Raw genomic sequence first — 12631 nt, forward strand, 5'->3', positions numbered from 1 at the left:
TATTTCTTCTACAGGATGTTCATTCCTAAAACTAGCAAAGCATTTCTTGTTGTTAAACAATTTAGCAGGAAGAATATTTGTACATTATATCAATACATAGTATAAAGTTACATATTTCCTTAGCTTCTGCCATCAGTGTCTTTGAAAAATTATTACAGTACTTTGAGTTTCTTAATTTTAAAATAGCAGTTTTGAGATTTGTTATATATTCATTAACTTTAAACACACTAATTTCTCTGGATTGCATTTAGTTGTATACTATTTCAACATGAGGGATAATCTGATAAAAAATTGCTAACCGACACTTAAAATTATCATCATTTAGATATTTTAAAATTCCTGTCGCTTTTGCAATAGTTTGATGTGCATTTGATGTTGATTAAATTTCAGCAGGGCAATTATTTAAAAATTGCAAATTTCATGAACTCTGTTTATGGTCCGTATGGTGAAGTTCCACCTTGTGGGGGAATACCACACGCGCAGAGTAAAAAGAAATCACTTTTCCAACAACACGCCAGATTTTTTTCACTGCAAGAGCGACAGTGCTTTTCTTTCTCCCTTGGCTCACGTACTGCTTTCTGTGTGCGTATATGCAGAACAGCCAAACACTACGCCGCTGGAACTGGGAAGCGTGCAGTTCCAATCAAAGACTTTCGTATCTTTTTCACATACCGGGGGATGGCTATTGACATTTTAAGCTTAAGTATTATGTATCGTAAAAGTATAAAAAAGAATTAAAGTCTAAAAGGCACACTATATTAAATATTAAAAATAATAATAAGTGGAATAGGATGTGCTGCAGTTCCACAGTGCTTATTACAAGTCACCACTGGTTACAGTGGTGTGCGAGACTCCAGATTTTACTTCACATCTTTTTGTAAATCATGAAATATCTCTTTTTAATTCATTTGAATGTCAATTATCTTTTCCAAAAGCAGTTCTAGAAAAATTTTTAATCCTCTAGTATTAAAGGAAATTTTGATGACAAATTCTTGCAGATTTTATCTCCCTATGGATTTTTAGTATTTTTTCTAATTAAATATTTCATTTGAAGAGTTTTAATTTGTTATAAAAGGTCTGAGAGCTTTTTCCGAAAACTTAATTAATGTGCAAGATGGATGTGTATTTAATTTTATTTAAAATCTGTGTTACTAAATTTATCAATGTCATTATGTTTGAATTAATTAATAATTCTATTTTTATTGCTTTTAAAAGTATTTTTATAAACAAAAACGTATTTTCCGTAAATTAGAATTTCATCAGTATTAAAAAAAATACAAAATAACCTAAATAATAATGAATTTAAAATTACCCCAAAAGCATTGCTTAAGATGTGGAATAGTGAAATAAGTTGAACATTTCGCACCAAAATTTTATTGTACTACATTAATAAATTGATAATAAATGCATTATAAAGTGAACAGATTTGTTCATTAGGAGTGAGATTTTTCTGTAATCACATCACTGAATAAATCAAAGATTTCTTAGTTTTTAATATTTCAAGGTTGTTAGCTATGGAATAGTACATAAGACAACATTTCAGGTGGTATAAGTCTTGTTTAACCATATAAAATGTTATGAAAAATACGAGTGATTTGGACAAAAAAAAAAAAAAAATTCAGAGTTGTGAAAAATGTAATTAAAATAATATTTCTTACTAAAATATAAGTATATTTGCTCTTGATACATTGTCAAACATATGAATATATAGCTATAGAAAGATTATGTTACTGTGGTATCTTATGTCTTGCATTAAAAAACATATCAAAATATTTGTCAAGTTATATATTACAGTCCTTATGAGTAGATTATCTAGTTCTAACATAGCTGCTAATTCTCCTAGTTTTTCAGTACTTTCCTTAGTCTCCTAGCAGATACTGTATCTCCTGTTTTTAATTCTTAGCTTTTACTAAAAATGCACCCAGCATTAAATGAAATTTATCGAATTAATGAAATATAATTGTGCAAATTTCATTCCCCCCCTAGCCATAGTGATTTTGAGCATGATTTTTCATATTAATATCAACTTTTTAAAATTATTATACTGATCTTATTTCTTCTTGTATTCATTTATTTATTACTGAATTGTCTTAATCTGTTGCAGACATTTGTAGGACTTTTTATGAAGATTCAAGTCAAGATTAATCAATTCCTATTTGTATTTAATTTTGTATTACATAAATATACAGCACATTAAAAAGTTTATCCACACAGCAGTATGTACAATAATTATCAATTTTATATTCATTGTATTTAAAAAGCATTTTGATAAATAAAAACTTTGTTTCCCTATTCGGGATTTTCGTAGTGTTAAACTGTAAGAAAATTATGAAATGAAATTAACTGAAGAACATAAAGTTGAGTATAAGCATTAATATATTTTGCATTGACATTAATAATGTAATTTAAAGAAAATTTCTGTCAGTCTAAAGTTCTTTTCCAATGGCATCGTCTCACTACATAAAAAAAAGCTATTGGAAACTCCTGGCTTTTGTGTGAGTGAGCACTTCCCAACTTTCCATATTTCAAAATTGTCACCTATGATTTGAAAAGCAACAGTCAAGCAAGAATTTGCTTCACATAAACAAAAAGAACAACCTTAAGAAAAATTAAAGAAAATCATGAAAGTTGATTTATGAGTTTTTAAATTTACTATAAAACTTGGAAGAGTCATTATTTGTGGTTAGTGAATTTCCTAAGAGCATAAAAAAGTGACATTGATGAGGCATAAAAGAAAGCTTGTTTAAGCTTGTTCCTGTTTTATAAAATTGAGGCATCTAAATAGTGAATAGTAAAAAATCATTTCTTGCTTTAGAAAAAGGGTGATATAATTTCCTGTGTCAAAATTTCGTCAAATACTATCACAGAGAATTATAGTTCTGAAAACTTTTCAGGCATACATATTATTCAGCAATATGCTAATTGCCATATAAAAAGAGTGATATATATCAAGCAAATTAAGTTTGTTATAATTTTTGTAACAGAGAAAATATACTGTTTTATGCAAGGTACTTCCCAATTGGTAAAGTGGCTAGTGATGCTGATTTTTGTACCAATGGGCCTCGGTTTGTATTCCAGAAAATTCATGGGTCTTTGTAAGCACCACTTATTGTGTCTGTGTGGCAAGGAGACACTCAAAATACAAGGAGAGGTAAAAGTCCTCTCTGGAGTTTGTTGGTAGGGAAGAAGAGCGGTAGATTCTAAGACTGCTTTTCTCCAGGACGTTTCTTCATTAAAATTGGTATAATTGGGATGGCGCAACACAGTTTGTGATACGTACTGTACTTGTACGAACAATGATGAATTTTTGGTATCTTGCTCACTTGTACCTGTACCTGTATTATGGAAAGCAACTCAAAAGTAATGTTTCCAAAAGAAAATATATGTATGACTGTTGTAATGAAAATATATTTGAACTATTAATCATATGAATGAATGGCAAATGAATCAAGAATTCATTTGCCATTCATTCAGATATTGGATACTGTTGCTCTTTGTGATGTGACAGATATCTACACATTACAGCTGTGCCAGCACAATCTCATCTACTGAGTGAACCCTATTCTCTCCATTAACCGCTGTGCGATCTGTGAAAATGAGAGGTTGGGTGACTTAAAAGACCAAAACATCAGTGGTACGTCATTTTAATTAACATAGACAAGTCAGCTGTCTGGAAGATATTGGTTGAGGTAATTACATGGCAGAGCACTGTCTTGCTATGCAGCGAAGTTTAGAATTTCTTCTTTCAGTTGGAGCGAAAACCATCCAAACAATATGTCAAGATAAATAAACTCTGCTGCCAGTAATGCCATGAAAAAAGACCCAAACGCACTGAGTGGTTAAGGTGCAGAAAATGTTTGCCTTTGGCGAATTGTATTCATATTTCAGTGTTCATGCAGATTTTCTGCTCCCCAGATCTCAGGTTATGTGTGTTTGCTTTGCCATATATGGGAAACGGGGCTTCTTCACTGAATATGAGCCTGTCCTGTAAGGATTATCTTAATATACCTAGCAGTTAAACTTTGAGTTAAAATTTCTTTCCTATCCTTTCTTAATTTCAAGCTAACAACTTCTGGCCAGAACGCATTTTTAGAGTAGCGTTTGAATGCAAATGAGGAGAAGTATTTAACTGTGAAGTTCTACTGAGTTTGAGAGAGAGAACCAGTGATTCTGACTAGTGCACGTTTCCCTTTTTAGGCTACTCTCTCTTAAGCTATTGTTATGCTCAGCCGTACTTTAGGCCCTTGATAGCTTCGCTGTTATTTAGCGGTAAGGGGCCAGCTCTGTTAAAAACTTGATAGCTTCAGCTATATCTTTTTAGTTAAGATTAGTTAAGTTTAATTGCTTACTTTTTTTGAGTTCAAGCCCGAATGGAGGCTTTATTGTAAAACTCGAAGAAGGAGTTCTGTGAAATAAATTTTTAATAATAAAGGGTATTTAATCCTTCCCGAGTTTTATTTTCTGTCTCTCTAACTCAAGCGATTATTCACTTACCAGTTCTTAAGGTTCCTTAACTTTAGCTACAGATTAAAACATGTAGGAATCTTACAGTCCACAAAATCATCCCCTTCCTGTGCCTGCAAATTCTTGCAGAATATCCTCTATTTTAGTTTGTCACTTGTTTTTAGGGCTTGTACCTTGAAAAAATTTTAAGGCTGAACATTTATGTAATACACTGTTGCATTTAAGTTGTCTGCTGGTATTCTATGTTGACCTACTAAGGTTTGTAAATAAGTTGCACAAGTGTTCACCGTATCATTATTAATGGTTAGATATCTTGTGCTTTTCCCCATGCGTAAGCAGCCAGTCTCCTCAAATTATTTCACCCAGTTTGTAATATTATGCTAGTGTGAAGCTTCTCTGCAAATGTTTCTATGCAATGATGGTTTTGCATTTTTTAGCAACAGTTACCTTTCGCTTTTGCTGATATTTTGTTTTGCTTTGAACATCAGAGTCTTCAATGAGCATTTCAGAAATGAGTTTTTCACTATAGTGAAATAAAATTTGGAGTGTAACCTCTCATGTTGTATAGTACTTGTGAAATAATAATTCATTGCAACAATCACAAGTATATTTTATTATTGTACTATTAATTTTGAAGAACCTTATATTTACAATTTTTGACCATTATATCAGTTTTAATCTATCATGCAGTGGGTATAAGCAAATATAAAATATTTTATGTTGGCCAGAATTGTAACTAGTTCTACCATGACAACCTAGTCTGCTCCTTCTTTCTAAATTCTGGAAATCTATATAAGCATTTTAAAAAAATTGAGTTAATACAAACCTTTGCATTACAGTTTTGCATTGCTGTATTATTAAAATGCATTATATTACACATGTAAAAAAATAACACAGTTAAGATTTTAATTTGGTTAAAATGTTAAATTTTTATTTTAAAAGTGAGGAAGTAATATACATATTTATGTATTTTGTGGCTGGCACTAGCCATTTCAGGCTTTGGCCATGACTAAATCCTAAGCTGTGGTCATTTTATTATGGAGGCACCTAATAAATGTCCTATGAAGAGATAGACAGTCTGAGATGCCCTTCTCCGGGACTCAAACGTGGGCCCTTCGCTACGGCACTCATTAACCACTTTCCCGTCTGGGCAGCAGCAAACACTGAAAAAGAAAGAGAAAAATTTGTTTCCCATAAATGAAATTATTTCTAAAACATAGAAGTAATTAATTATACAGACTAATGCAGAGAAAATGTATGAATATTTGTCTGTTACTTAAAATTCTATTTGTTGCACAATCTGCTAATGAAAAATTCTCCCAAGTTCATGTGGCAGTGTCCAAGTTAATCGAATCTTTTTGCGTAGTGGCAGCTAACCTAATTAAAAGATCCTAGTGTTCTGGACATAGTGCTAGTAATACAAATGCTTCCTCTCAAAACTTAGATTTTGTGAAATCATTTCTTTTTATCATTAATTATTTTTAAGAATTAGTGAACTTGAAAAATAACAGTTTTGTTTCAAAAAGTGATTAAATTGATTTCTGCCATTGTATCACATTTAAGTTTTCAATAACTCACTAACACATATTTTGGCCATTTCTTGTAATTCTTTAGATTGTGTATTTTATGCCTATATACATAAAATGTGTTTCTTATATGATGTTTCATTCTTATATTCTAGGCAAAGTTTAACAAACCTCTTCTAATTGCAAAATGTGATGAAGCTAACCTTCTTATAAAGCAACATGAAAACTTGCTTTATTCTCGTCTTAAAATGTTCGTCCATCTACGTCAAGATTTAGAAAGAGTAAGTGATTTCAGAATACAAACACACACACACACATATATATATACACACTGAGGAAGTAAGTATTAAAAGAATTTCAGATCTAAGTAATCCAGTATATTAAACATCAATGTGTCTTTAATTTTTCTCTCTCAAAAATAAGCTTGAATTTGAGTGAAAACTTCTAGTAGCCCTTTGTTGTCTTGCTTCTCAAATCAAATTGAGACATGTGATTGCCATTTAAATAAATATGAGCATATTTTATTTTGCTATCATATGCAAAATGAAGCTTATTTATTCAAAGCTGTTTTAGACACATCAGATTAAGGGCCAGACTCCATGTTAATTGTAGTTAAATTATCTAATAATGTTCACTAGTTATTTCTTGTAGGAAATGTTTTACCTTATGTGTTTTTTCTGATTATTGCAAATGTAAATTTTAAATCCGTGTACATTTCAGTGCACTGAAGTCTGAATACATGAACTGAAATAAAAGTGTGTAAAGAAGACCCCCACTTTGCTCTTTAATGCAAGTATTATTAAACTCCAAATGCTGAACAACTAAATTTACTACTTTCATGTGGTGTTATAATCGACTATAACATAGGTTTTGTAAAGTGTACTTTTGTGTTAATAGTGGCAACTATAAAAATCTCTAGGCACAAATAGTACAGCATAATAAAAACTGCAAAGCAAAAAATGCATGAAAATAAGGAAAATAAAATGTAACAAAATTGCACTGACATTTATTTCTTCTATACTTTTTCTCACTTATATCTTTCCTGTAGTTTCTGTTGATATGGTTTCGGAAGAATTACCATTTTTTAACTAACCTTACATAAATTCTGCTAATTCAATTTAAGGTAATGTCAAATCACATACAGTATTCTTTTGTGGAAAGGCACTTTATCATACAATAGAGTATGTGAAAATTATAATGAGATGCAATTATCATTGATGAAGGAATTTGGCCATAGAGTGTTAGAAATCATGGGCAAAGGCATTCAGTTTAGAAATTAATTCTATGGTTGTTGGCTGCCATTTCTAAAAAATGTTGAGGTCTATTTGTTTTAGGACTCCAATGTATTGAATACTGTTAAAAATATGTGGAATAATTTCTAATTGGAATAGTTACATGAAATAGCTACTTGAAAAATGGCTACTTGACTACTGTGGTAGTTAATAACAGAGACAGTGGTTTTCTTTCCTATTGACTGCTGTAGTGTAAAAATGCTTTATAATGTTACATATGGAATCATATGCAGTAGTCTTTTATCTTTCCATATAGAAAGCGTGATGGACCTTTCTGTGAAAACCGTATTTTGTAGTCTTTGAAGATACTTGTATTTTTCTTTTAGTATTTTTGACAACCATAATTATTTCGCGTTATACCACAAACTGTAATTCTTCAATAACAGTTGTGGAATAGATACAATATTATAAAAAGTACCTTCGTATAAATATATATATATGCATCAGTACTTCTGTGATCTACTTCCAAAATTGTGCTAATATTATGATTATTAGAGAATATGGATTGTGTCCTAATAACCTCAATATAACATTTTTCCTCAGTAGGGTTTCTGTAAAATAGTATCTGCAAACACACCATTCTAAAAGATGTCATTGACTATTCAAATACTGGTGTGCTTTCATTACATATTTTGACCAGTTCTAGTTATGAAGAAATCTACACGGGTTTGTTGTTCAGTGTTCACAGTGAATTATGGAAAAATTCTGTTTCAGTGAAAATTTTAATGCAAGTTTTTGCCACATTCATAATCAAATCATTCATGTTGTGTCATCAAGCCACAGTTTTAAAGGCCAAGAAAATGTTATAAGAATTACATAGTTGGTGTTAATTTTTGTCTTTTTCCTGTATGTATTTTGAGATTGTGTGTATGGACACTTCCCAAAAGTCTTCTCACTAAAATTTCATGTAGCCTTAGATGTCCTGTTCATGGAATCATTACTTCATCGTGATAGTTTTTTTAAATATAAAGCTTTAAATTTTTAAATATGATTACCTAAAAGAAGTTAATTTTCTAAAGTCTGTTGCGAATTGCTGCAAATTATTTTTTGAGGTAAAAGTATGTAAATATTTCCCCAAGCTCTTTCTAGTCACAATTTTAGAAAAAATGGGCCTAATGTTGGCTGATGAGTCGGCCAGTAGTTTTTTTCTCTTTTGGTTTTCTCTAGGTTTGTCTTATCAGTGTAATTAAACTGAGGGATAAAAAAATTCACATCGCTGTGTGTTCATTCATGGTAAAGGTTTAGCAGAAGTTTTAATATTTTTTTTTCTTTTGAAGATGGCATAAATGTGTTTGAGAAGTAATCAGAAATCATTATGAAAAATTTATTTGTTGTTTCATATTTTCAATTCTTTAAAAAACTGTTGGTAGCCCTGTGCTCCTCTGAATTTTTATTCTTCTTCATATCTCATTTACTTTTTAAAAATTGAGGCAGTTTTGGGCTCCGAAAGTAAATAACAGTTTACTGTTGAAAAGTCTATACTGGAATTGTAAGTTAAACTGTTATTTTAAATGTCTGAATATATGTAGGTAGAAATCTTTTCATATTCTTATATTTTAAATTGAAATTACTAATTATCTGCAACTTTTCTCTGTATGTGACATGTTCTGCATTTGAACTGAATGGAACTGCTTGAACTGTAGTAATGTACTGATAGTGAGCTTTGTGTAAATCATCATCAAGATGTAATATATTTTGTAAACTGACTTGGTACTTGGTAGTTTGGAAAGGAAGATATTTTAGAAGAAACAGTATTTTCTTCTAAATTTTGATTCTGATTGCACCCATTCACTTAAACACTATGCAGATATTTAATGTTTTTATACATGGATATTTATTACCGTATATACCCGCGTATAAGTCGACCCCCCCCCCACTTCGACATAAAAAATTCGTAGAAAACAAGAAACCTGTGTATAAGTCGACCCCCCACTTCCGAAATCGATCGAGAAACTTTGAAAAAATTTTTTTAAGTACTACATTTATTCAAAATAATCTGAGGAAAAAAAGTAAATATACGATAAAAAATACCTTGGTAAATAAACAAAATCAAAATCCTTCAACGTCCGATTCATGGTCAGATTCGCCAAACATTTCATAGAACTCTTCTGTCGTCATTGGCTCGTCATCATACATATTTTCAGTCTCGAACTCTGTATTGTTACAATCACTACTAGAGCCTTCATCGTCATTTTCACTTTCAAAAACAGCATCACCTTCCGTGCCGTCTAGTTCGTTGCTAATACAACATTTTTTAAATGATTTTATAATCATTCCAGAGGGTATTTCGTTCCAAGCATCTTTAACCCACTGAGCAATTAATGTAATATCGGGCTTTTTAATGTTGCCTCCCTTTGTAAATGTTGGTCGACCGGAACTAATCCACTCTGCCCAATATTTTCTAACATTTACTTTGAAGGGCTTATTGAGGCAGACATTTAGGGGTTCAATGACGGATGTCAATCCTCCCGGAATTATGGCCACAGACATTTTTAGGTGTTTTGTCACTTCTTCAGAAAAGTGTCCACAAAAAGAATCGTATACTAAAAGAGAAGGTTTTTTGAAAGCTTCTCCCGGTCTTTTATCCCACACATTTTTAAGCCAATCGACTGTTCCGTCAGCATCCATTCATCCTTTTTCATGGGTGCGAACCAGCACACCTGATGGAAACACGGCGTTTTTCGGTAAAGTTTTTCTTTTAAAAATGATCAACGGACGAAGCTTACTGCCGTCAGCCAAGCACGAAAGAACGACCGTAAAATGGGTTTTTTCATGCCTGATCGTTTTTATCAAAATGCTTTTTCCCCCTTGCAGTCAATTGTTTTATTTTCTGGTAGATCGAAACACATGGGGGTTTCGTCCATATTCCCTATTTGGGCAAGTTCAAAAGAAGTCCTTTTTCTTACATCGATGATGTGTTTTTGAAGTTAAATAACCTTTGTTTCCAAATCAGATGGTAACTTTTGCACCAGTTTGGTGCATTGGTGTAAACACAAACCATGGCGATTCATAAATTTAGTGCACCAATGTGTTGATGCACGAAACGTGTTTGGAACACCATACTTTTCTTCTTTTGCAAGCTTGAATGAACAATAACTATTATAAAGACTTATACGTACGTAAAAACTATCTGCATTTCTCTTTTCTTGGCGTGTTTTTTTTTTTTTTTTTTTTTATATTTTTATTTAAAGAAAAAGAAATCCTCGTGCACCACAAAGTATCGCACAAGACTTACAAATCGTAAGTGAAAAAGGCAGAATAGTAAGTAATATCATCAGTTTTCAACAATACAATGAAATCATAACAAGGAAAAAAAAACACAAGTAAATACAAAAGTATAAAAATGTATAAAGAAATCATTAACAGTGTTTAAAATAAAAGTCAACAAAATCATTGAAAGCTCGGTAGGCCGAAATCGAGGATACAAAATCATAACATTTTGGCGGCCAATGAATTCCAATGAATTTCAATCTACATTTCAAAAGATTTCTTGCTTTATCAAGCAGTGGGCAATGAAAAAGCAGGTGAAAAACACTTTGCTCAACGCTAAGATTGCAATTACACAAATTGGAAGATATCAGCTTAAATCGTTCAAGATAAACATTAAACTTACCATGTCCAGACAAAAATTGCGTAACTTTAAAATTGAGCAACAAGTCCTTACTTTTCAGTCTTTCAAAAATAGTTGGGAAGAATGCTTTTGTAACAGATCCCTTATCAGAAGAGATATAATCACAGTTCCACCGCTCAATCATTTTAGCTTTGAATGTTTTTTTTAAATAAGATTTTGGAATATTTACATCAACGTTAATATCATTTTTAGTTGCATTCTTAGCAAGCCAATCAGCTCTCTCGTTTCCATAATTACCCGAATGACCACGGACAAATGTAAAAAACACTGAAATACCCCTCTTCTCCAGATCTCCGAGAGACTGCTGTATATTGACAATAATATCATTACATAAAGAGGTATTTTTAAGAGATTCCAGGGAAGAGAGTGAATCCGTACAGATTAAGTAGCTGGAACCACTTCCATTTTGGCTAATTATCCACTTGATTGCAAAATTAATACACAGAAGTTCAGAAATATATACAGTACATTCATTTCTAATGCGAAATTGGTGACACTCAATTTCAATATCATCTTCAAAAATAACATAAGCAAAACCAACTTTATCATCAATCCTACTACCATCCGTATACAGCACAAATGAGAATGAATTAACATCAGTGTCCGTACTATCCAGAATCTGTACTGGTTGTCTTACAGAAGGATGTGGTAGAACAGACAAGGGCAATAAACGACCAAAGTGAGAATTGGAGTAATTTGCAAGACTATTCTTATAATCTATAAAAGTCAGAATAAACAAATCCAGTGGTGGAAATCCGGCAAGAGAGAAAACAGCATTGTAACTAATAGTTCGGTAACCGCTTATAACTCGCAGCAAAATTCGTCTTTGAACTCGAAGCAGGCGTTTAGAGTTAATTTTCTTTTTTAGAGACAATCCCCAAGCTCTACATCCATATGAAATAAGGGGTACAATGCCTTGTTTATAAATAATTGTGCTAACATTCGATTTAACACCGAAACTATTACAAGCAATTCGATTCAGCCCACGCTGAAGTCTCTCACATTTATTAGAAATGTAGGAAATATGCTTTTTCCAGTTAAATTTGCTGTCCAAAAAAACACCTAGATATTTAATTTCATTCACCCTCTCAAGGGGATTGTCATTTAAAAGCAATTGATATCCTTCATAAGTAGTATTTTTTCTATCAATAAACATGGCCTTGGATTTTGCATGGTTAAACTTTAACTTAAAATCTATTGACCAATGATAAATGAAATCTATAACATCTTGGGCGAGACGAAAAGCTTTTTGCATTTCTTTTCCTTGAATACAAATCAACAAATCATCTGCAAAGGCAATGACTTCACAACTGAAGAGATCAGAAAGTTTCTGTAAGAGATCATTCATAATAATAATCCAAAGCTTGGGACCGGAAACAGAACCTTGTGGACAACCTCTTTGAGGTCGGCGAACACTTGAGGTACCACCCAAAGTAAGCTCGACCGTCCTGTCTTTCAGTAAATCAGAAACAACATTAAACACATTTTGAGGTATCTTTGTTTCTTTTAGTAAATTGAGAATAGCAGGCCACCATGCATTATCAAAAGCTCCTTCAATATCAAGAAAAATTAAAATAGTGTACAAACCTCTCATCTTACCCCTCTGTACAATGTTGCTAAGACGCAGAAGTGCATCCTCAGCACATTTTTGAGCAATGAAACCATATTGGTCAGCACTAAGAATATTTTCTTTATGTAGATGCCAAGTAATTCTGTTA

At 31.9% G+C, this 12631-nt stretch overlaps 1 protein-coding gene across 1 annotated transcript in view; it reads left to right on the plus strand.

Moving 5' to 3' along the window:
- The window catches only part of LOC118201770 (uncharacterized), a 136477-nt gene that overhangs the window by 93287 nt on the left and 30559 nt on the right, over positions 1–12631 (plus strand). Inside the window, exon 16 of the mRNA XM_085815233.1 lies at positions 6146–6271. Coding sequence (XP_085671359.1) covers positions 6146–6271 — 126 coding nt within the window. The remainder of the gene's footprint in view (positions 1–6145; positions 6272–12631) is intronic.

Source organism: Stegodyphus dumicola, chromosome 4 (genome assembly GCF_044657685.1).
Source record: "Stegodyphus dumicola isolate Sdum_Otavi_A_Nest chromosome 4, ASM4465768v1".
NCBI lineage: Eukaryota > Metazoa > Arthropoda > Arachnida > Araneae > Eresidae > Stegodyphus > Stegodyphus dumicola.